The sequence below is a fragment of the Corapipo altera genome, unplaced genomic scaffold, assembly GCF_003945725.1.
Source record: "Corapipo altera isolate COAL_440 unplaced genomic scaffold, ASM394572v1 62, whole genome shotgun sequence".
Classification (NCBI taxonomy): Eukaryota; Metazoa; Chordata; class Aves; order Passeriformes; family Pipridae; genus Corapipo; species Corapipo altera.
Window position 1 is genome coordinate 11162947 of NW_020884894.1, and position 24099 is coordinate 11187045.

General features: G+C 50.1%; 2 protein-coding genes, 1 long non-coding RNA gene and 1 other non-coding gene across 5 annotated transcripts in view; 1 reads left to right on the forward strand and 3 right to left on the reverse strand.

Moving 5' to 3' along the window:
- The window catches only part of SF3B3 (splicing factor 3b subunit 3), a 29226-nt gene extending 20901 nt beyond the window's left edge, over window positions 1-8325 (reverse strand). The window contains exons 1-9 of the mRNA XM_027647132.1: window positions 8226-8325; window positions 7433-7544; window positions 6658-6984; window positions 5379-5551; window positions 4865-5006; window positions 3828-3940; window positions 2982-3119; window positions 1708-1811; window positions 332-497 (exon numbers count right to left, since the gene is read on the reverse strand). Of these exons, the coding sequence (XP_027502933.1) occupies window positions 332-497; window positions 1708-1811; window positions 2982-3119; window positions 3828-3940; window positions 4865-5006; window positions 5379-5551; window positions 6658-6984; window positions 7433-7502 (1233 nt within the window). The 5' untranslated portion in view covers window positions 7503-7544; window positions 8226-8325. The remainder of the gene's footprint in view (window positions 1-331; window positions 498-1707; window positions 1812-2981; window positions 3120-3827; window positions 3941-4864; window positions 5007-5378; window positions 5552-6657; window positions 6985-7432; window positions 7545-8225) is intronic.
- LOC113949025 lies at window positions 3590-3669 on the reverse strand. Its single transcript, XR_003528312.1, has one exon. It is a non-coding gene; the product is annotated as a small nucleolar RNA SNORD111 (small nucleolar RNA).
- Window positions 8326-8638: 313 nt separating the features above from the next.
- COG4 (component of oligomeric golgi complex 4) lies at window positions 8639-24006 on the forward strand. Its single transcript, XM_027647134.1, has 19 exons — window positions 8639-8785; window positions 9308-9390; window positions 10081-10195; window positions 10981-11155; window positions 11759-11952; window positions 12423-12528; window positions 13607-13764; window positions 14322-14380; window positions 15809-15942; window positions 16465-16583; window positions 16957-17123; window positions 17763-17928; window positions 19424-19486; window positions 19941-20057; window positions 21600-21692; window positions 22012-22095; window positions 22424-22525; window positions 22894-23022; window positions 23253-24006. The coding sequence occupies exons 1-19, from the start codon at window positions 8639-8641 to the stop codon at window positions 23385-23387; spliced, it is 2346 nt and encodes a 781-aa protein (XP_027502935.1). The 3' UTR covers window positions 23388-24006.
- On the reverse strand, window positions 12463-15813 carry LOC113949023. Of its 2 annotated transcripts, XR_003528311.1 has the most exons (4): window positions 15014-15813; window positions 14092-14358; window positions 12731-12945; window positions 12463-12549 (listed from the first exon to the last, which is right to left on the reverse strand). It is a non-coding gene; the product is annotated as an uncharacterized LOC113949023 (long non-coding RNA). The 2 variants fall into 2 exon arrangements; XR_003528310.1 differs by having other exon boundaries at window positions 12527-12945.
- Window positions 24007-24099: the final 93 nt, after the last annotated feature.

Sequence of the window (24099 nt, forward strand, 5' to 3'; positions counted from 1 at the left end):
AAACACCAAGAACAGTGAAGATGCTGTACCATCTGCTGCCCTGAAATAACATCAAGTTTTAACCAAACTCTCTGCATAGAACTGCTCTGATGGTCAACAGAGCAGCAGCACAGAACTGCTGGCTGGCACCCCGTGTTCAGATACATATTTATCTCCACAGGAATCAAAAGCTGCCAGGCCAGGTGCCAGTCTTTGGCAGCTGTCTGAGAACTTTGCTTTTCTATGAGTCTTTACTATAGAGCAGCACTTCTGGAAACCCAGGATAACACAGCTTTGGTGACTCCACCCACTTATGTCCATGGCAAACGGGAGCTTGCCGATGGCAGCATACCTGACAACACAGAATAGGAGACAAACTGTCCAACTCATCCACCAGCACCAGGTTCTTGAGAGGCCGTGGCTGAAAAAAGAACGTATCTCCTTCCTCGAGAGGCATGGCAGAAGAAAACTCTGGCTCCTCATCATCGTCCCCCAGGTGAGCGATCTGGTACAGGTAACTGGGGACAGGAAGCAAGAGCAACAGCATGTTCAGTGCAAAGCTCACAGAGCCTTCTCCAAGTAAGGCTTAGCCAGATATTCAGGCAGTGGGAAGGAAAGAAATCCAACCCTACATTACACAGCTATTAAAATTCGGCTCTAAGGATTGTCTTCTTGGTGACAAGACATTTAAAGGAAATCAGAGGCCCGCAAAAAAACCCCCCAAATCCCACCAACAAAAAACCCACCCCCACAAAACCTCCCTGCTTCAGTCCTTCTCATTTGTAGCTGTTGCTGGCAAGGTATCCCAGAGTTTCAGTGTTTTCTGTTTGCCCTTGAGCCTTTCAGATATTCTTGTGTTAAAGCCAAAGCACCAACTGATGGCTGAGGCCAAAAACAAGGCCAGTGGCTAAGACTGCAACTCCACAGTTACCTATCTTATCAGAATACTCTCACCTTACTATTTTTAACCACATTCCCTATTCCAATTTATAAGCCTAAATAGCATAACAACCAAGTTAAATTTCAGAGGAAAAAAACCAAAAAAACCCAAGAAAAATAAACTGAGTTACTTCCTGGTTTTAATAAAGCTCAAATATGGCTTCCTCAGCTCAGATCCAGTCCAGCAGACTGGCTGGGGCTCCCTCAGGTGGCTGACTGCAGATGCAGTCAGGAAAAAAAAAAAGAGTTTAAATCCCCATTCCTATGAATCCTCCACTTAGACACTGTCAAACCATCTCCAAAGATGGGCATAGGCCTTTAGAGTATTCTAGAATCCCAAACATAAATTGAGGAAGTCATCAAGTGTATATTTATTATGGAAATCTATCTATTGAGGAAAGGAACACAGTTACTGAGAAGAAACCACTTCTGAGTGGGCCATAGCACACAAAAATTCAAAACTAACAAAACTAATTGAAAGGAAAATTCATCTGGATACATGATGAACCCTAGATGAAGAGCAAGTGCTCAACTCTTTCAAAGCCTACTGCAATAGCAAGTCATCTCTTATTCTCTGCACTACATCATCTAATACTCTATGTTCAAACAACAAGAAAATTCCCCCATTCAGTCACAGTCTAATCTCAAGCTGTGTGAACAAAGCACTAATTTAGCCATTAAATCAGAGGTGGTGTCTTTCTAAGTACAGTAAGTCCAAGGGTGAGTCTGCAGGCCCAGACAGAACCAGTCTGTTTGGGGAAAAACACTGATGTCAAACTGTTTACTCACTGGTTTCCAAATTCAGATGCCACGAAGAGAAACCCTGTTTTCAGCACACACATGGCAGCAGCCACAGGAACAGTGTCAAAGTACTTCAGTCGAATCTCTGTTACCTGGGAGCAGATGAAGACAGGGCTGTGCTAACAAAGTACCACACGTGTGATTCAATAAAAAAATCTGCCTAACTATCCTCTTCAAAGAAAGGAAGCAAGAGTGGGCCAGGCTTAACCACATCAGTAGCTTAGGGCAGCAGGATATAAATCACAAAATCCAACAGACTATTTTGCACACAAAAGCCAGGCTCTGCCTGTTTTATTCTAAGACTTTCTGGCTTTTGTAATGCTGAGTCAGTTTAGAAAATAAAAGCTGCAAAAACAGAAAGCTGCTTAGAAGATAAGAAATTTGCTTCACTGAATACCAGCCATTCTCCAACATGCAAAAAATAAATGTCCTGAGCAAATTTCTACATTTGACATGCTCTCAAAAAGCTCTTGGTGAAACATCCAGGAACAATCTTCAGCCACCTAAAGATCACAGAATATCCCGAGCTGGAAGGGACCCATAATCACAGAGTCCAACTCCTGGCTCTGCACAGGACAACCACAAAAACCACACCAAGTACCTCAGAGTGTTGTCCAAACCCTCCCTGAACTCTGGCAGGCTTGGTGCCTGCTGTACAATCATCCCCTATACCAACTTTGACATGTTTAGATGAAGGAGGTCCTAACATTCAACATTTACTCAAGGAAACCCAATTGATTCACTGCAGCAGAGATCTTTCCACAGTAGAACAGTAAGACAAGCAGTAGAAAGCCACTTCAAGCTTCCTATTTCAACTCAGGGACCAGCTGTAACAAGATGGCTACTGCACTTTGCAAAAATATTGATTGCACTCTGTAAATATTCAATTTAGAGATTACAGTGCACCTACTGCAATCAAGAGAAAGTTTAAGTTCCCCAGAATTAGTTTCTTGAATACTCCCCAGCAGGTTCATGGACCACACTTCACATCTTTTAAAGAAAGGACCACTGTCAGAACAGCTAAAATATGCCCAAGTGACTGCAGTATAATCCTCACAGGATTTTGCAATCCTTGTGCAATGCCTCTGTATGACTAATACCCACAGCTGTGACTAGTCTTATTTGTATCACAGACCACATAAAATTGTGACATTACAAAACCAAACCCGCAATATTAAATATTTATCACTTTAGAGAATCAAAATAATTGACTAAGGACTCCTCTCAATGAATGCTTTTGCCACCCTTCACGTGATGCTTACCATGTCTTCATCAGTCTCCAGAGTAATTTTGAAAATGTCTCCTTGCTCTGTCTGGGCCAGGAAGAAGAACATGGACTTGGTCTTATGTGTAGCAGAGCAGACAAAAATCATCCCTCTCTCCGGGTCATCCAAGTCATTCTGTCAAGAAAGAGAGTGGAGGTCACTGGTGGAATTACCCAGCAAGTGTAGATGTGATTGCACCGACTGAAGTATTCCCACTTCACAGGTCCTTTAAGAGCTGACAGTAGGCAAGGAGGCTTTTAACACAAAGCACCCACAGTCACCCTCAGTACCTCTATGCCTCAGAAGGAAACACATTTCTGGGACACTGTGCCTAAAGTATCACCCCTTGTGTCTTTTTTGCTCTCCTCTCCAGACAACTCTCTCACATATCAAAGACAAACATGAAGGAAAGGGCTGCAGCCCCCACACAGCTGGTTTTGAGCACCCTGGCAGGTGTTCAAAGCGCTGCCAAAGCATGTAATTCCCAATACCAAAGGGAAGAGGAAGCAGCCTTAGATGCAACAGAGCAGCTGTTGAATTCACCTGCATCTACAACAGCCACCGTGACTCACCATCTCCAGTAATCCCACCTTGCACTGACAGTGCTGCCTGATCAGAGTGTTTGCAGTATCTCCAGGGTACATCTCAGAGAAGAGACATGAACTGAACTCATCACTTCAGGCTGTGCCCACCTCTGTCCCCACGCCCAGATAACATGCAGTCAGGGAAGTATATGATAAGCCAGCACACTTTTAACTCCTTTTTTATTACTTTAAAACCTCCCTGATGCCCTTAACCTCGAAAGGCAAATACCAAGCATTCATATTCTTAAAAAATTCTCACCCGCCTCCTGGGAATTGGGCATCTGATATCAGGCTGGTCACCAAAGTTTTTGTAAGTAATGTAGTTTTCAGAACAGATCAGCACCCCACTAGGGCCATCAGAACCACCAGGAACTGAAAAACAAAACCAGTATATTAGGAGAAGAGCCCTTATCATGGATCTGACTTACTGCCTGCAGAGTATTTCTTTTGGTTTTCTTCAAAGCAATGTAGTTACCAGTGTTCTCTATCACTCTACATATACAAATCTGCTCTTATTGAAAAGGAAGACAAAGGACTGAGTACAGCTCTCTGTGCCAGCATGAGAACAGGTCAGATGGAACCAGGAAGGATGCAGCTTCAGAGAAATAGCTTAAGTTCTACCCCTTCTGCCTTATTCTTGTCTAGAAAGCCATGACAAGACCAAAATACCACGCTAACAACTTGTCAGCTAGACACAAGCCTTGGGTTACTGGCATGTTTGTTTGCTGTCAGAAAAATCTATTAGATGGTTTTCTGACATATCTTTTATTTTTAGAGTATGGTTTTAAAAATGCTTCTGTTGAGACTCCAGCCTAACAAAGGATATCAAAACAGCAGTAGTGGTCAGATCCAGCCCAATATTTGGTGTCTGACAGCTGCATACAGGAGATGAAACCAGGCAAGCATACATACAAGGATGCTCTCCCAGCTCAGTGTCTTCTGTGCTTGCAGAGGAACCTGCAGCACCTTCCCAGGCTGAAGGTGTGAGGTTGGCTTTGCATCCAAGCCCTGCAAGTGGGCTTTTAGTCTGTGGATTCATCTACTGCCTCTAGCTGATGGAATCCCACGCAAGAGAGTACAACAACACCTATGCACTACCTAAACAGAGATGCTTTTGCATGGTTACCATTCCAAGTGTGAACCAACACTTATTACCTGACACCAAGGTCAATTAGTTTATATCAATGGCTCAGACTACCATCAAAACAACTCCTAAGATGTAAGGCATATTGATTCTGTTTTCCTGAGGAATGGGAACCGAGCAGACCCAGGAGAAAATGACTCTGTGGGCAGTACCTGTTATGAGGAAGTTGCCGTGCTCCTCCAGGGGCTCACTGTACTTCCTAACGACGTGGTTCAAACCCAAGTCCAGTTCATAAAATGTCAATGTCTGTTGTGTGTTGGCTGCAGCTTCTCCTGTTGGATCATTGTCTGCTTCCTAAAAGAGAACACATGGAAGTGTCTTTCAAGAAAAGTATGAAAAGGAGGAGCAAAGCTGATGCGTGGGTAAACAGTTTTGAGTAACAACAGAATGAAGGCCAAAAGAAGACTTGGTGGAAGATGCACAGGAAAAGTTCAGAAAAAGAAAACAGGCACATCTGCAGTTGAATAGCAAGAACAGTAAGAATTATCAAGACAGAAAAGTCTGGGCCATTCTGACTGAAGGCAAAACAAAAAGCCAGTAAGCTTGTGACAAATAAAAACTGCCTCAGACAGCAAAAGCAGCCATTGTTCCCCACAGATAGATAAAGAACAGAACAGGGAACAACAAAGCTCAAAAGACAGCAAAGAGAGATCAAATTCTTCTCACCTCATAATCCATCTCCAGACATGCAAACATGGGGTTTTCAAAACCCACATCAACTCCCACCACGTGGTAGACCAAGGTATTGGCCTTGTGGGCTTCCAGCGGGGAGGAAATGGTGAGACGAGCAGCAGCATCTCTGTTCAAGATGTACACCAGCTTCTGCTTCTCAATGGCACCTGCAAGGGAGGACAACAGCACCTGACAATCAAATCTGACCATACCAAGATGTAACTTGGCAGCAGAATGTCAGCACTAATTCAGCTGAAGTTGACCACTGGTGTTTATCTCTGTGCCACCAACCAACCTCCAATGCCTCCTTTTACATCTTCCAGGCTGCAAACATAAATGACAACCCCAGCCCTTTAAAGCCAAGGACTGACCCTTTGAGCTACATTCCCCCAGCCCAATATTCCATCTCCAATGGCTATGGGCAGATCTACTCGCTCCTTCAGCACACACAGACTGCAGGGAAGCAAAAACAAATGGAAAGAAGCAGCCAGATGTTCCACTGTTTGAAGCCTTTTGGCAAGACAACTTTTCCTCAGAAACTTTAACCAAGAAAATGCATTCTTTCCTGGCACACAGCACCCCCAACATAAACACCACTCAAATATCTACATGAATGGCACAACTGTGACTGTGCTACCTTCTCACACAGGACAACCAGACTTGTTAGAAAGCAAACTATTATTTATTGCTATTAGCAATGTAAAGAGGCATTGGTAAACGAGCACCATTCCATTTCAGTGTGCAGGAAACCAGTGCTGCACAAAGCTGCCATCAGCAAACTGAGAAAGTCCCCTGCCAACTCCCTAAAACACCTTGTGCTATATCTTACCAAAAAATAAAACAGCTTTCCCCAAGTGTCCTTCTACCCAAGAAGCCTGATCAGAAATGCACCTGGCTGTCTTCAGGATACAGCTCAGAGAAGAGACATGAACTCAGAACATCATTTCAGGCCACGGGAGCTGACTGACCACGCTGCAGCACCAATGCCTGCAATCCCATCTTCTCTCCCACACTTCAGGGCTCTGTGCAGGGCCAACCATGCAGGACTCTCTCCAACTTGTTTTGGCCCAATGTCAGAATTCACTTGTGCAGCTCCATCAGCACTGAGGAGCTACTGTGCCTGCCTGCACTCTCCTTGACACATCTCACAGCCCAACAAACGGCCCGAGAAACGCTTCCAATTACACCTGGCACACACTTACTCCGAAACAAATATCCTCAAGACAAGAGGAAAGAAAAAACAGGGGTAACACAAGCTGACAGAGTGACTTACTGATCATGACAGCGCGGCCCTTCGGGTCCACAGCCAAGTACTGGCCTGGAACGATCCTGCGACATCCACTCTTGCCAAAGGTCTCCTGGTGGATCTTCTCGAACACGTTCTTGGAGGGCTGGTACTCCAGGATGACGATGCGCCCCGAGTCGCTGCCCACCACGATGTAGTCCTTGGTGCCACCCGTCAGCCTGAAGGCCATGAGGGACCGGATGACCCCGAACACCTCCACGGTCAGCAGGGTGTGAACCTTCCCCGTGTTGGGGTCGGGGCGGAGCAGCTCCAGGATCTTGCCCCGGGACACGACGATTTCTTGTTGTTTGGTTCCTGAAGGACCCAAAAACACGAGGGAGAGTCAGCAACGAGAGAGCAGAACACGCAGCTTCAGGAAGCATTGCAAGGGAAAAGGGAAAACTTCATGGCTGCCAAATGCCACAGTTTCAGGATTATGATGGAAGAATTCAAAACAACTTATTCACTGCATCAGGTACCACCATTGTTTGAACATCTTTTAACAGACCAGAAAACTGGACAAAATACTACGTTAAATCTACAGATAAATCAAACTCATAGATAATCAAGCCAAACTTCTGATCTTTCCACAAGTTACCACAGCTCAAGTAACACTCGAGAGCAAACAATAATTTAGCATCAAAAAAACCCACACTGTACTGAAGCAGTACAGCTTCAGCACCAAACTGAACAAAACCCATGTGTTTCCCCGTACTACCCAAAAGAGCTTAGGCCAAAAGGCATGAGGGGAAGAGAAAATTACCTGAGAAATTGCCATGGATGGCAAAGCTGATGCCAGTGGCACGCTGCAGTGTCAGGTTGTACAGAAACATGTTGGCAACAGGTTTGCTTCAGCTACTGCAGCTTCACTGAGCCTGCAACAGGGAGGACAAAACATGAACTCTGCTAAACCAAAGGCTTTCACACAGCACAGAGAGAACCGCTGCCCTCGTAGAGCTTTACATCAGGAGCACGACTGCCACAGTTATTTGGTGTTTATTAGTGCTAGGAGGCAAAAGGCTCTCCCAGAGTGCCTAGGCTGCCAAGCGGCAGATGAGCTCCTTATTGACGCGCGACTGATCAGGACTCCCAGTAATTACCGCTAATTACTCGCGGCTTTAGCTGCTCTGAAACTGCACACAATTAGGGAATCCCTCCGAGGCGGCCCCGCGCCGTCACACCTCCGTGACAAGGCCGCACCTCCCCGTTTCACTGAGCACGAGTCCACCCCCCGCAGCCGCTCGGGGCCGATCCCTCCCGACGGGACGAAGGCGGGAAGGAGCCCCCGGCAACCTCAGCATCAAGTGGCCGCCGCAGGTGGCCCTGAACCTCCCCGCGGCCTCGGGAAGGCGCGGAGCCAGCACGGCCCCGCTCCCCGCGGCCGCTCATCCCCCGGGACCGGCCCCTGGTCAGTGCCCGGCCCGGCCTGACCGCCCACCCTCCCATCCTCCGGCCCAGGCCCCGGGGGGCCCGCGGCGCTCCCCCCGTCAAACCCGCGGCCCATCCCGCGTCTGGCGGCCGCGGGGCGGCGGGCGGGCTGCCGGGGCGGCGCTCACCGTGCGTGCGGCGGCGGATGGCGGCGGATGCTGCTCCGGCCTAGGCGGGCGCGTCCTGGGCCGCCTCCGCCATCAGCGCCGCGCCTGCGCGCTGCCCTCCCGCGCCTTCCCCGCGGGGCTTTCCGCGCTCCCGGCGCGCGCGCCCCGCATCCCGTCCGGGGGGGGGGGGAGGCTGCCCATAGCAGCGCCTGAATGATTTGCGGTGCGATGGCAGCCGATCCCCGTACCAGCATCCCCCACCCCCCGCCAAAAAAAACCCCAAACCTCAGCCGCCTTGAGGCGCAGAACAAACACCAGAAAGCGTCACCCCCAGCGCTGCCGGGAGGAGCCAGGCTGCTCCCAGCGCTCAGGCACCGCTGAGGTCAGCCCCGGCGGGCCTGGCTGCGGTGCCGGCCGTGTCACTGAGTCCCAAGATGGCGGCGGCCACGGCGCCGGGCGCGAAGGCGCCGCGGGGGGAGAGCGGCGGCCCCGCCGCCTCCGCGCTCTCCATGGAACGCATCCAGTCGCTGACCGAGCTGGCGGACCTGGAGGCCGCTTACAGCCGGCTGTGTGAGGAGGAGGTGTGTGAGGCGGCAATCGGCGGGGGCGCCGCGGACGTGTTCGCTGCTGCAGCCCTCTCCGTCCCGCCGCCGCGGTGACAGGGAGAGCGAGTCCCTCGCTGTCACGGCTCCCTTAGTTGTCCGGATCCTTTCCAGAGGTGTTTAATACGCACTCGGCCGTCCCCGGGGCCCGGTGGGCGGACGGCGTCGCCTCCGCGGGTCTGGTGTCCCTGGATCGCGAGCAGCCTGGAGATTCCGGGGCCTCGTTCATTGAAAACTCGGCCAGGGGAGGAGATTGTCGGTTATCTGGCTTAAAAATTGTGTGATGAGGTTCCCATAACCGATATTTTAAATGGAAAAAATATAAAGGTTTACGGTATTAAAATGAGAGATCAGAAAGGATTTATTTGTCACATGAGTTCTGGGAAGCACTAATGCCTTTCTAGGTCCCTGTCCTTGACTTGGACATAGGGTCTGTGATAAATTGCTGGCCTGGGCAGAGCAGAAGTCACACAAGGATTTCTTTCTCCTTTTTTTTTCCAGAAAGTTGTGCAGGAAGAGCTGGATGCCCTTCTGGAGCAGCAAAGCACTATAGGGAACAAGATGGTTGCTCTTCAGCGCATGGGGTTAGTGCTCCCCACTCTCTCCCCTTCCTTCTCCTCACTGCACGACCTGAACATTCCTTTCAGCGTTGTAGAGGAACATTTCCAGGAAACATCAGGCTTTAAATCAGTTTGTGGCAGGGAACAGCAGTTGAATCCTCATCCCCAGGGCCCCAGTCTTCTCAGCAGCACTGACAGAGGGCACTGCTGTGCTCACACAGACTGACCTGTTTTGGTGTAGGCTGGGTGGGGTTTGAAGGTCTTACCCCAGAGGTTGCCAGGTTTCAGCATCAATGCTTGGATCAGATGTCTTGTGTCAGGTGATGAAGTATTACTGCCTCTTCGTGGTGAGCTTGTGCAGGCAGTCTGGAAAGACATCCCTGTGGAAAGTCTTCCTCAGTGGCCTCGTGCCTGGTAGAAGCTCAGAGCACAATTTTACAGCCTTCATTTTTCTCTTCAGAAGTGCAGAGTGCCATAAAGCCCCAGTGGGGGCTTTATGCCCTGTCTGGTAGCAAGACACAGTCAGTCTGTGCAGCCCCTTCCAGAGCAATCAGTCTGTCCCATTCTGCTGCTTTGCCCCTGGGGGAAAGGCGTGGAGTGGGAGGGAGTGTTGTACCAGGAGCAGTGGTGTCTGCAGGAATAACTGTCCTGCTGTCACACACCGTCCGACTGCTCAGTGCCTGCACCTCATGTTCAGTTCCCTTGTGTTCCCAGCCCTAATCTGCAGCTGATCGAGGGGGATGCCCAGCAGTTGGCAGGAATGATCACCTTCACCTGTAACCTGGCTGAGAATGTCAGCAGCAAAGTCCGACAGCTCGACCTTGCCAAGGTAACTGGGTGGAGGGGGTTTGGGACTGGGCACCGCCAAACCGTGTTCTGTGTGCTCACAGCACAACAGAGATGTGCTCTTTTCTCTACTGGGCAGGAAACTGCTTTGTTCTTTATTTTAGCAGGATCTTTCGGGGCTCCTGGATATTTTACGGTGTAAGAGTAAATATCATGGAATCCCAGAATGGTTTGGGTTGGAAGGGACCTTAAAGCCCATCGTGTTCCAACCACCCCTGCCATGGGCAGTGACACATTTCACTAGACCAGGTTGCTCAGAGCCCCATCCAACCTGGTCTGGAACACTTCCAGGGATGCTGCCCCGGCATCCACTTCTGTCCATGCAGCTCCTGGTACAAATATCCTGGATAAGGTGAGGTCAGCCTTCGCTGACACCCTTGTCAAGCACTGAGGACGGTGGAGATGGTCATTGTCACCCACCCTGGTCAGAATCTGGGCTGTTCTCTTCCTTGTCCAGAGGCAGGCTGAGAGGTGTCGATCCCAGCGCTCAGCACTGCTGCACAAATCAAATCAGACAACTTGTGGTTGTCTCTCTGGTCTCAGCCTGTTTGTTATAGTGGAGCTGAGCTCAGCCTCAGTTTTGACAAATGCTGTTCCTCTTGCAGAGCCGTTGGTTTTATGACTTTTTAAGTAGTGTGGGGTTTCTGCTTACGTGGTTGTTTATTGTGTAGAGAAGTATTGCTTCAGTCTCTTCCTTTTTTCCCCCCACACTTCCCTCTCCCTGGTCCATTCTGCAGCAGGAAGCTTTACTGGGTGCCTTTCTTGCAGAACCGCCTCTATCAGGCCATTCAGAGAGCTGATGACATCCTTGACCTGAAGTTCTGCATGGATGGAGTTCAAACAGCCCTGAGGAATGAAGACTATGAACAAGCAGCAGCTCATATCCATCGCTATCTGTCTCTAGACAAGTCAGTGATTGAACTCAGTCGTCAGGGCAAGGAAGGTGAGCTCTGCTCATGAGGAGAAGCTGATAAGTCACCCTTCCAGTAGCACATAACTGCATCATTTCCCATGGCAGATAGCCTCAGCCCAATAGACAAAGCAGAAGATCTAGTTCTGGCCAAAGTTCTTTGTATGTTATAGACTGACATTGAGGTGAAGTGTTATTAAGTTGGAATTAACATTAATTGAAAGAGGAGTTCCTGGCACACAGCTTTAATAGTATTTCAGGTGCTAACTAAGCAAAGGACAAAATGTTCATGTCAAAAGAAGTGAGGGAGAAGGCCCTGTCAGGGAGAACTGTTGCAGTGTTACAGTGGGCTACCAAGCAGAGCAACTGGAAATCAAGGAGTAATTTACCAGATCCTTAGAAGAAACGTCCTAGTGGATGTGTTCTCATCTTCCATGGAAAACCACAACATTAGCTGTGTGTACATCACACACCTACCTGTCTTTCTTTGCCTATAGAGAAATTCCAGTGTGTCTTCTGCCTTCTCACCCTAGGGCTGCACAGTGTTGGTCTCTCTCCTGGGGAAAAAAGTAGCCCTTGATACAGCACTGACATTGTGCTGTCGCTTTTCCCTTTCTTTTCTGTCCTCTTGTCCAGGAGGCATAATTGATGCCAACCTGAAGCTCCTGCAGGAGGCAGAGCAGCGCCTGAAGACAATTGTCACGGAGAAATTCGACACAGCCATGAAGCAGGGAGACCTGCCCCAGGTGGAACGGTTCTTCAAGATCTTTCCCCTGCTGGGCTTACACGAAGAGGGGCTGAGCAAGTTCTCCGAGTACCTCTGCAAGCAGGTAACAGGGTCTGTGAAACTACTGTGGCCTGTCTGGTCACCCAGGGGAAAGCAAAACTCAGTCTGTCAATGGATGTTGTGGAAAGAGGTTTTGGCTGGGGCTTGTTAATCTTAGAAACCAGCACTGGCCTCAGTTCATCTCTCTCCCTCCATTTTGTGTCCTGGGATGGGCTGTCTGGTGTCTGAGTACAGATCCCGGGGGCTGTCCAGCTTCTCCTTCTGTGTCTTGCTCTCTGCACTTGCTTAAAGCTCGTACAATGAGTCTGGAAAGAGAAGAACAAGTTTCTGTCTTTCCTTGATCCTTGAGTTTTCCACAAAAGAGGAAAGGATTCCTGTTCAAAGGAGGAACAACAGCAATAGCTCTTGCAATGGGAAGACCAGCGAAAGCTGGATAGGGCAAGGACAGGGGATCACCCTGTGGGATGAAGAATACCTTTGGGTGTTCAGCTGACTGGTCCTGTGGTCATGCAGGTGGCCAACAAAGCAGAAGAGAACCTGCAGCTGGTGATGGGGACAGACATGAGTGACCGTCGAGCTGCTGTCATCTTTGCAGACACCCTGACACTCCTCTTCGAAGGTAATCTTCCTTCCCTCTTTCCTGATGGATTAAAAATAGTCCCTGATGAGATTGTCCATGAATGTAAATGTTTTTAATTTTGGCTCACAAAATGCCTCATTCCCCACTGAGCTGCAGACGTGTCACACTCGAGGGACAGGGACACCACCAGCAGAATTTATTCCAGCCAGGAGAGGGCATCACAATAAGCAAGTTTTCCTACCTACAGCTTGTGCAAGGCACAAAGTGGATTTGCAAAGGATTTGTTGGGTTCCTCCGGGAATCAGACTCTTCCTGTTCTCTGCATCCTCAAAACATATGGGTATTCCCTGGAGGTTTCTTCAGACTTCCAGCTCTCCAGACAAACAAATCAGATCCCTTAAGGCTGAGCAGCTGTTGGTGCCTCCAAGCCTGGCTCTTCAAGAAGCAGCATGGGAGCTTGAAAACAGGGAGAGAAGGGAATATGAATGCTCTGTGGGAATGTAGCCAAAGACAGTAATTGAGATTCTGTGACGATTAACCATCCTCTCTATGAAGTCTGCTCTAATTCCAGGCTGCACCACTGCCAAGTCACTCTCCTAGCCTGGCACCCTTAGAGCTTTCTTGGCAGTAGCATTAAAAGAGGGGGAGTGTTACTAAGTCTTGGAGTAGAGAGTTTGTGAGAAGAAGGCAATATTGTAGAGACCTCCTTGGAGATGAGCTTTTCCTCCACGGAGTTCTTGCCTTTACTAATGCTTGCTCTCTGTGTGCCCAAGAGCCATCCCCAGGCTGATCTTTCCCAGCACTGCTCTCCTGTAACTTGGTGGGTGCTGAGAGCTCACACTGTGTTTGGGTGGCAGTCGTGCCCCCTGTCAGGTTTAGCTTGTGTGGCTTTCTTCTGGGGAAGCTTCATACCTTGTTTGCTGGGAGGGCAGCTGGCACACATGGCATAGCAGGAGCTCTCTTTGGGGAGAGAGAATTGGCTTCTACTCCAGGAGACTTGCACTGCAGTGATTACAGTAAACAGTGGAGAGGATGGTCCGGTCTGTGGACCTGTGTAGCTCTGCTGTGCTCTGGGAACTCCTGGTAGAGTCTCTTTTTGCTTCCCCTCTCCCCACAGGAATTGCTCGCATTGTGGAGACCCATCAGCCCATCGTGGAGACCTACTATGGGCCAGGGAGGCTCTACACCCTCATCAAGCACCTGCAAGTGGAGTGTGACCGGCAAGTGGAGAAGGTGGTGGACAAGTTCATAAAGGAGAGGGACTATCACAGGCAGGTAAGAGCAGCGTGACACTGCCTGGTGCAGCCAACTGCAGCCTCTCTCCAGCTCCGTGGGGCTCCCACTGTCACAGAGGCAGCAAAATTTGACCTTGTGTATTAAAAGAAACCTTGCTTTACTCCATATTTACGATGATGGCTAAAGGGGTTCAGCCTGTAGCTGTTCCTTCTGCTGCAGAGAAGGACTCATTGGGAGTGTGATAAATGCACCCTGGGCACAGGATTCTTTGCTGTGCAGGTGTGAAGGGTGCTTTCAGCACACCTTCCCCACTGTCTTGTTCCTGCTTAGATGCAGGGCTGCTGTAGCTGCCTCATGGTCACATACCTTGGTGCCTCTACTGGAGTCCCCTCCCACTGTCCTCCCTGGCAGGACGAGCTCTTCCTTGGAGGAGGAGGTGAACTGATGCAGTTCCCTTCTCTGGCAGTGCTTCCTGCAAAGCATTCCTATCACCCCCAGTGAGTAAGCACTTCCTTGGGCTACAGCACAAAAAGCAGCTGGTAACTCCAAGTCATCAGCAAAGACTGATGACTCTCCCTTTTTTTTTGTGATTGCAGTTCCAGCAAGTCCAGAATAGCATGATGAGAAGTTCTTCTGCAGAGAAGATTGAACCAAGGTACAAAGAAGAAGTCTTTATGTGCTCTAACCTTTCACTCTTGAGCTGCTATTAACACTACTTAGCATTTAGATAACTCCTGGTCTTCCAGAGGTTTTGTGGCTACTAACACATAAAATCCAATTGTTAGGTGCCCTTCTCTGCCCTTTCATAAAGGCAGCCTCTGTCTTGGGGCTTTATTTTGCTTAGTCATTACTTTTAAGCCTCAGCACTGCTGGAGGGCTGGCAGTATCACTGCACATGAAGGACTGAGACTTTAGTTGCCTGTGCCCACTGCTCTTTGATGGCCACAGTACAGTCCCTGAAACCCACAAAATGGAGCAGCTCCCTGGGCAGATAATTTGTGACAGAATCAGGAATAAATCTGGGTCTTATTTAATCTGTACTGCTGCTGCAGCAGCTCTGAAACATCAGTTTCTTGCTGATGAACCGCAGGGCTTTCAATTTCCCTACTTTTCTTATCTTAAATATTTACATAACCCTTAAGGAAGGCCATTTGAAAGTGCAGCCAGCCCTTCTGGCACTGCCTGACTTATAAACATGCCTTGAAAGAAGACTTAGGTTCCTCAAGCAAGATCTGTCTGTGAGCCTGCATAACTAATTGTTTCAGTGGTAATATAAAGATGTATTTACTGTTTGCTCTGAGTAACCAAAAGGTTTTCTGACCTTTTGCTTTTTTATCTCTAAAATAAAGATAATGTTTCCTTGTCCCACAGTTGGGTTGTGAGGCTTTGAGCAGGATTTGTAAAATTCTTTTGTGCACACTGATGAAGAAGCTGCTGATGTGACAGTCTTTCTTTTTTTTCATGGTCATGTCTGATGTGACCACAGCATTCTGCACATTGTCACGTGCTTTTTTGGTCTCACATTTCCTGAGCTATTGAGCTTAATCAGATTCTTCATCATTTTCAGAGAAACACATGGATCTGTGCACAAAAGCACACATGAGGAGATGGCAGGGACCAAGCATTTCTAGCACTGGCCACTTGGGGCTCACAGAATTATAGCAAAACTGAGGTAGGAAGGACTGAGGAAGGTCTCTAGTCCAACCTCCCATTCAAAGCAGAGCTCATTTTGAAGTTGTAGCAGGTTGCTTAGAGTCTTCCAGTCCTTACCACTGTGATTTTAATGTGGATGTCCTCACAGCTGTGAGGAAAAAAGAGGGGGAGTGTTGCTAACTCTTGGAGCAAAGAAGAAAGCAGTATTGTAGGGATCCCCCCTTGGAAATGATTTTTTGGGGGACATTTTGATTGTGTGTGCATTCTTTGCACAATTATTCTGCTGAGCTCTGCCACTCGAAGGCACAGATGGAAAGGGGCAGTATTGGTCTCGCAGCAAGAGAACAGAAAACACACTACCTGACTGAATTAAATTAGTGCCTCTCCTTTTGTAGTGTTGCTACCTTGGTTCTTGCTCTGTTCCTTCCAGGGAGCTTGACCCCATTTTAACAGAGGTGACCCTGATGAACGCCCGCAGCGAGCTCTACTTGAGGTTCATCAAGAGACGAATAGTAGCTGATTTTGAGGTGGGAGATGCCACGGCCTCAGAGGAGGTAAAGCAAGGTAACACCTTGAATACCAGGACTTGCAGGCTCTCTTCATCAGAGCCAGAAATGGAGATATTTCTGAGTCAGTGGCAGAGCAGAGTGACACAGGATCTGCAAAGATGCTTTGGGAGCACGCTGTGGAAGAGGACTGTGTAGCCTGACCTCCCCAAACCTGTTTTCAGCACTGGTTGTTCCATCTAGCAGAGAAACCAGCATTAGGAATGACTGTAGAGTATAACAAACAAGGTCCCCAAAGAGAGGGAGGGACATTTGGCCACTGCAGGCACAAATCCTAAAGGTGGAGGCCACAGGGAAAACAGGCTCGGGGTTTTGGTACTCTGTGGAGCTCTGGAAATTACTTTTGTCACCTGCAAAATTCAGCTCAGCAATTTCAACTCCACAGCTGAGGCCTGTGATATCTTCCAGGTTGGGCTTGGCAGGTGTGTGTCCCTTGGGTGCCCCTCAGAGAGGTAGCAAGGGGACTTGGTGGAACTGCTTCCTACCATTTGGTCCCTGCTGATGGTTCTCTCTTCTGTAGAGCACCAAAAATACCTGGACAAGCTCCTCAACAACTGTCTGCTGAGCTGCACCATGCAAGAGCTCATTGGCTACTACATCACCATGGAGGAATACTTCATGAGGGAGACTGTCAACAAGGTAGGGCTCTGACTGTGCTGAGAAACTCTCAGATGGTTCTCTGTGTGTGCTCTCCAGTCCTCTGCTGAACATCCCATGGGAGGGATATGAATACATGGCAGGTCTGCAGTTGTTGGGAAGGCCTTTTGTTTCCCTTGGCCTTGAAAAGCAAGTGGTTGGTTCTGAACTTCGACTCCAGACATACTCGTGGGTATCTTCCTGAGGCAGATCTTCCAGGGCTGTGGGCTCCTGAAGGCTAGGCTGAGTGCCAGCCCACACAGGGTACAGTTCCACTCAGGGTGAAGGGGGCAGACCAGGTTTGGTCTCACAGCACTGCTCTGAGAGGGCACCATCACTCACTGGGCTCAGGGCTCTGAGACAGCTTTCTTTGCAGGCTGTTGCCATGGACAGCTACGAGAAGGGCCAGCTCACCTCCAGCATGGTGGATGACGTGTTTTATATAGTGAAGAAGTGCATTGGGCGTGCTCTGTCCAGCTCCAGCATAGACTGTCTCTGTGCCATGATCAACCACTCCACCACTGAGCTGGAGTCTGACTTCAGGTAATGCCAGTACACCAAGTTTGTTGTAATGTGCCTGCACCTCACAGTCTTCAAACAGTGTTTGCTGTCAGATGGTCTTCCTTGTGTTCTTCACCTTTGAACCTCTGATTTGTCATGCTTGCAGGAAGCAGTGGCTGGTGGGCTGTGGGAAGCTGGAGCTGGGCATCTTTTCTCACAGTAGTGGTGATCACCTGTGGGACAAACAGGAAAAGGAATCTCATGGCCCCAAATCCCTAGGAGACCAAGTCACCACGTAGCACTGGGGTGCTACTTTGCTTGATGGTACATGACCACCCCTAGTTGTTCTCTGGGTTCCTTAGTGACTCAAACTTTGGGTGAGCCTGCAGAAATTGTCCTGCTGTTTTTCATCCCAACATGGGAGTGGGGAACTGACTGAAGACAGCAAGCATCTGCAGGCAGGATATTTGGGAAAGCTCAGAATCTGGGTGGTTACGTTTTTCTTTCAGCCTTTAGATGCTGGCAGGAGATATTTGCCAGCCCTCTTTTGTCCCTGTGAAGTTCCACTTACCTTGTCCAGGTCCCAGCTCAGACAGAACACCGTCCCTTGTCACAGAGCACAGTTCTGTCATTGCCTGCAGTTATTTGCTCTAAGCCCTGGTGTGTTCTGCTTGCCCATAGGGAGGTTCTGTACAACAAGCTGAAGCAGGGCTTTCCAGCCACGACCTTCCAGGACTTCCAGAGAGGGGTGACCAGTGCTGTGAACATCATGCACAGCAGTTTGCAGCAGGGCAAGTTTGACACCAAAGGCATTGAAAGCACCGACGAGGCCAAGCAGTCCTTTCTGGTGGGTTTGGTGGCTGTTCTGGTGTGGAATGAGTTGGGGTGGGGGGAAAGGCAATGGGGAGCTCTTGGGAACAGCACTGGTGTGACTATGGTGTCCAGAGAATCCGAAAACCTGTTCAGGTATGGTGGGTGGCCTGACTTTGGATGTTGGTAGATGCTTCTACCTCACCTCATGTTTGTAGGGCTTCCTCACCAAGTCTGTGCAAGTGTGATCCCATGAGTGTCTCTTGGGCTGCTGCAGTGATGATTCCTTCTGGGCTGGGGAAGAGTCTGAGCTCTTTAGAGGTGTCCATCAATCCTGTTCTTCACAGGCTGTGCACAAAGGTGGGGGGGGGGAGCATCTCATCCACACTTTCTTCCAGATAAAAAAGTTTCCTGGCCCAAGCTCAGGGCTCCTGCACTTTCACTTAGCAGGTTGGAGAGTTTCCATTAGAGCAGGGTTGTTTGCTTTGCTGGGCCTGAAAGATCCTCCTGTTGCCTTCAAACAGCAGTACTGCAGCTCCCTGTGTGCTTGAGCAGGCCAGAACGTGGCAGGGAGCATTAGAGACCCCTCAGAGAGCATCTGAAGGGCCATCACTCCTGTCCTCTGCAGCATAACACATCCTTCCCCATGGTGGGATGCTGCATAGACCTTGCCTCGTGGAAAAGACCTCTCTGGGAGAACATCTCTGGCTCTGCCCTCTCAGGGTTTGAGCAGACCTGTGGGCAGGGACTGAGAGCACTGGAGAGGGGCTGTCTCACCCTGACTCATCTCCCTCTCTTTAAGTTGCTGTGAACAGCCAGCACTGAAGAGGTTCCTTGGAACTTTCAGTGTACAAAGGGAGAAGGAGACAAAGGGAGCAGGAGGGACTGAACTCTTCCATTTCATTGAATTCTTGGTTACAGGTGTTTGCATTTCTTGAAGCAAAGGGCTCAGAATGTCAGTTCTCCCACTGAATTTCCTCATTCATCTGTCACCTTGCCTCATTTCCCTGTCTGCACAAAGCCCAGCCTTATACTGGTGTTTAGTTCAGCTTCAGCAGGTAGAGAACAGTCTGTTCAGGGGAGAACAGACCCTTACCTGGCAGGAGGGCTGCTGATTCCTGCATAGTTACCTGTGCTTTCCTGCCTCCCCTCCTGCTCCAGACACGGTGTATAAACCATTGCCCTCAGCCACTCCTGCTCTGTTCTTCATGACACATTAAGCTGGGGGTACACCATGGCTTCCACCAGTCACCCACAAGTCAGGCTTCACTGCTGCAGCACCGTGGACAGAATGATGAGAAAAAGGCATAAACTGTCTCAAACTCTGTCCTAGCTGCAGGTTCTGTAGCTTGGCTTCATGCAGCTCGGTGAACCTGCAATGCTTGGATCTCACAGTAGCAACTCTGTCCCTTAAATATTTACATTTCAGCCTGTACTGTTGGCAGGGCATGGAGTAAACATATGGATTTGAGGCTGAGGTGCTGAGAAATTCCAATGGATTCTACTTGGGTTTGTTTTGATTTTTTCCCCAGGTGACCTTAAACAACGTGGAAGTCTGCAGTGAAAACATCATGACTCTAAAGAAGACGTTGGAGGTGCGGTCTGTGTTCTTCATTGTTTTTTTCCTAAATCAAATTTGTAATATCCTCCCTTGGTAGGGGTCAGATAAAGCATCTGGACTTTGATATGCCCAAATTCCTGAGGTCTTTGCCCTCCAGCCTTAGGAAAGCAATTTTGAGCTGGCAGAGCAACTTCCAGCTGATGGCAGCAGCCGGAAATACCATTTCCTCCAGCCTGACCAACCTGGTGCAGGAATAAAATGCACATCATGGAGAGGCTGTGGTTCTCTGGTGCTGGGCTAGACAGCCCCTGGCCTCCTTTCTTGCTCTCCCTCTCTCTCCCCAGCTGGAGCCAGCTGCCTGTGCCTTTGCAGGGGCAGGAGCTGTCCTAGCCCACGGGCTGGTGGGCAGCCAGAGCTCAGCAACACGAGGGGATAGAAGCTGCCCAGGTTATTAATTTGCAACTTGCTCACGGATCTCTTCCCTGCAGAGTGATTGCAGCAAACTGCTCAGCCAAGGCTTTGGGGGTGAGCAGGCACAGGCCAAGATTGAGAGCTGCCTGTCGGACATGGCTGCTGTCTCCAACAAATTCCGTGACCTGCTGCAGGTGAGTGCCTGGAGGAGTTGCTTCTGGCCCCCAACACTGGCTGCTGGTGTCTTCAGGGAGAACTCAAGCAGGAGTCAGGTCAGCCCAGGACCTGACCCCAGGAGTGCTGGGTAGGGGTACAGTCAGCTTTGAGGCATGGGAGCAGCCCCAGCCCGTTTGCACAGCTGCACCAGCTGGCGACTGCAGAAAAGCACTGGAAGCAGCTGCAGAGCCAGAAGGAATGTTGCTCCATTTGTCTTCTCTCAGCACGGAGTTGTAGATGGTTCAGCACTTTCAGGAGAAGAAATATTAATAGCATTTCCATCTCCTCCATTCTCCCTCGTGGCACAGCACATTGTCAAGTTGTCCACAGCCTCACTAAGTAACGCTGAAGACAGGCAGTTGGTAGAAAAGAGCAGCTCTTTTCTCAGGTTTCTCCTCCTTTCCCAAATGCAAATACTCCTTGGCATGGAGTCTGGCTAAATCCAGTCTCCTGGGGCCTCTTATCCTAAAATTTCACAGTGGTCTCTGGCAGGGAGAGACACAGGAAGACCTAGTACCTCCTGTGGAAGGAAACCAAGCAAAAAGAGAGTATTTTCAGCCAGGTTTGCCTTTGTACTTCACAGAGAGGCCAGGCTATTTTTCATTTGGCTTTGCAGTTCAGGGCAGCCAGATGTCTTCAGAGCAGCATTGCCAGAAAACCCTCCTGGTGCCTGTGGTCTGTATCAAAACCAAAGAGCTCGTCAGCAGGGAGTAAAACTCTCCAGACTAGCTCTAGTGCAGTGTTAAAACTGGCTGCAAAGCAATCAAGAGGCTGAGCAGCAAGTTTCCTGCACTGTATGAATCACACACACATTGAATTTGCCTCGGGAAAGGGCAATTGCCAGCAGGGCCTGCTCAGAAATGCCAGTTTTAGTGAAAAACTCCCATCAAATGCCAGGCAGTATCAGTACCTGCATAGTTTCATGCTGGGTGAGCTTACTGAGCCAAAGGGGGGTGTCTGACAGGAGAGGCCTTTGAGAGCTCTCGAGCATCACAACGGACAGAGCAGCCTTTGCTGACAACCCGCTGCTCAGGGGAGATGGTGTGTTGCTGGGGTTATGATTAATGCAGGGAACTCACTGTGGGTACAGCTTTTATCCTCCTTTTAGCTTCTCCTACTGAGCTAAGCTGCACTGGAGGTGGGAGGCATCAGCTGAGTGCAGTCACATTGACCTGGCTGGTGCTGAGTGGAAAAGCTGGAGTTTGTGGCCTTTCCTTTGTGCCTCACTCCTGCCAGGAAACCTCTGTAGCCACGCGGGATGGGCTGGGAGAAGCAAGAGCCCTTCAGACCAGGCTGCAAGTCAGCACAAAAGCAGCTTCTGGGCCAACATCCTTCCTCTTCTTGTGTCCTCAGAGCCTGCCAGCACTGGAAAAGTGTGGGATTTGGGACTTCTGAGTTCAGATTCCTGTGCAAGTCTGTGGGTTGATTTCCCCAGCTTGCAGTGAGGATGGAAGCATCAACACATCCTGGCTGTAAAGGTTTTGTGCCTCACTGTCCTCTCCTCTTGCTGTCCCCCTCAGGAAGGTCTCAGTGAGCTGAACAGCACAGCCATCAAGCCCCAGGTGAAGCCCTGGATCAACCTGTTCCTCTCTGTCTCCCACAACATTGAGGAGGTAAGGCTCAGTGTTTTCTGCTTCCAGCTGTACCTGGGCACTCTTCATCCTCTGCTCAGCAGCACAGTCAGAGCAATGCATTCATCCTCTTCACTTACCTGCTGTTTCCTTCCTGTTCCTTCCTGGCACAGAGCAACAGTAAAATACCCAGATCTTGCTCTGCAGCTGAGCCTGGGTAGGGACGTTTGGCTTGAGAGGAGCTTGAGAAAACGGAAAGGGTGCAGAGCTGCTCCAGGAGGAGCAACCCTTCCTGTCCTCTGGGCTGTTGGCTGCAGTTCACTTCAGGCCACATAAACAACCCTTTGCATTTCACTGTCAGGAGGAGTTCAGCGACTATGAGGCCAACGACCCCTGGGTCCAGCAGTTCATCGTCAATCTGGAACAGCAGATGACAGAGTTCAAGGTGAGAGAGGAAGGGAGGGAGATGGCAGCCTGCCAGGTTTTAGCCAGACCTCCACGTGGCATCTCCCAGCTCCTCCCTCCCCCTGCTCAGGGGAATGGCAGGCAGAGATGTCCTCCAGTGCCTTGCAGGGCTTTTAGGGGTCCAATCACCCTCCTGCAATTCTCAAAGCCTGCTTGCAGCCCCCATGTACCTGGATCACTTCTGTGGTGCTCTCCACTTGACAAGCCTACAAGTGATGGGTCGTTATTTGAAAGCTCTCCTAGGCTTGGGGTTTGGGGACCTCTGCTCAGATTTTCTTGACAAGAATGACACAGGTTTCTGCTTCCAGGCTGGACTGTCTCCAGTGATTTACGATACCCTCACTGGTCTTACAACCAGTCTCATAGCCATTGAACTGGAGAAAGTGCTGCTCAAATCCACTTTTAGCAGGGTAAGCAAAACACCCCTCTACCCTGTAATCTGGTTTGACTCCAAACTCTTTGTAAAGGGCAGGTCAGAGGCACACATTACCCTCAAAAAAGCTCTCCAACCACCAGTGGCCAACTCAGGGAGATCCTCTATTACCACCCGCAGGGAGAAAGTGTGTTATGTGATAGGCCTGAGAAAAGCTGGCACCAATAAGGGGGGGTGGCTTTAGTGGTGGGTCTAAACATAAGCCATTTTAAGTTGCAGTAAATGGTCTAACTGGAACCCTCCTGCTCAGAGACCTCCCCCTGCTACTCTATGACTTTTAACTATGTCTTTGGCACAACCCCTGGGCCTGCTTGGAGAGGTAACAGAGCTCCCTCGTGCCCGCAGCTCGGCGGTCTGCAGTTCGACAAGGAGCTGAGGTCTCTCATAGCCTATCTCACCACAGTCACCACCTGGACTATCCGCGACAAGTTCGCCCGTCTTTCCCAGATGGCCACCATCCTCAACCTGGAAAGGGTGAGCTGCACTTGGTCTGCTTTTACTGGGGGATTGTGGGAGCCCCAGCTGGACTCCACAGTGGCTTTACTGAGCTCATCCAGGTGTCGTCACACCTCCAGGGTGTGGGGAAGCTGGAGAAGTTGCCCCGTGCCTGATGGGTGCTCGCCCGCGGGGTTAGTGGCAGTTTGAACTCACCTGTGTGGGTGGTCTGTGCTGAGTCGTCTCCTACAGGTCCCTTCTTTTTCCAGGTGACAGAGATCCTGGATTACTGGGGCCCGAACTCGGGCCCGCTGACCTGGCGCCTGACGCCGGCCGAGGTGCGGCAGGTCCTGGCTCTGCGCATCGACTTCCGCAGCGAGGACATCAAGCGGCTGCGCCTGTAGTCGGTCGGTGCTTGTGCCAGCACCACGCTCGAGGGAACGGCAGGAAAGCTGCAGCCCCGGGGCCTGCCCGGGCCCTGCCCTGGCTGGCTGCTACACAGCATGGGGATGGGGTGATGTCTGCCCTTCCACTCACATTCCTTGGAGCAAAGGGCTTTCCCGGGCCTGGTAAGAAGAGCTGACACACTTTTGTGGGAGCAGAAACAAGGCAGCAGAAGAATCTTACACTGAGAGCAGTGTGAGGCTCTTTCTCAGAACACAGGCTAGTGCCAGCTCCTGACTCCCTGCACTCTGCTCCCTGTGGGAGGCCACAGGGCAGGACACTTGGGGGCTGCTGTGGCTCAAAGATGGGTCTGCAAAGCTCTGCCTGTGCAGCTGCTGCAGTCATGTGTCCTCTGTGCCCCTAGTTTAAGGGTCAGCTACTGGAGTCACAAATCCTGAGCCCTGGTTCTCTCCTGGTGGTGGTGTGGACTGTTCTGCTGAAGGGAAAAGGAGTGATTTCCTAGGGAAGGTACTTGAAAAATCACTAGAGAGCCTCTGTGGGAAGCAGGGCTGTGTCCCTGCTGGCTCGCTGTGCCCTGTACAGCTACTCTGTAAATAAACCTCACCTGGCTGAGCTGCAGTCTCGTGGTGTGTGCATCCGTGGGCCTGGAGCGAGCTGGAGAGATGCTGGACAAGAGCTCTGCTCCATTTCTCCTCTTCTACCCTTGCCAGG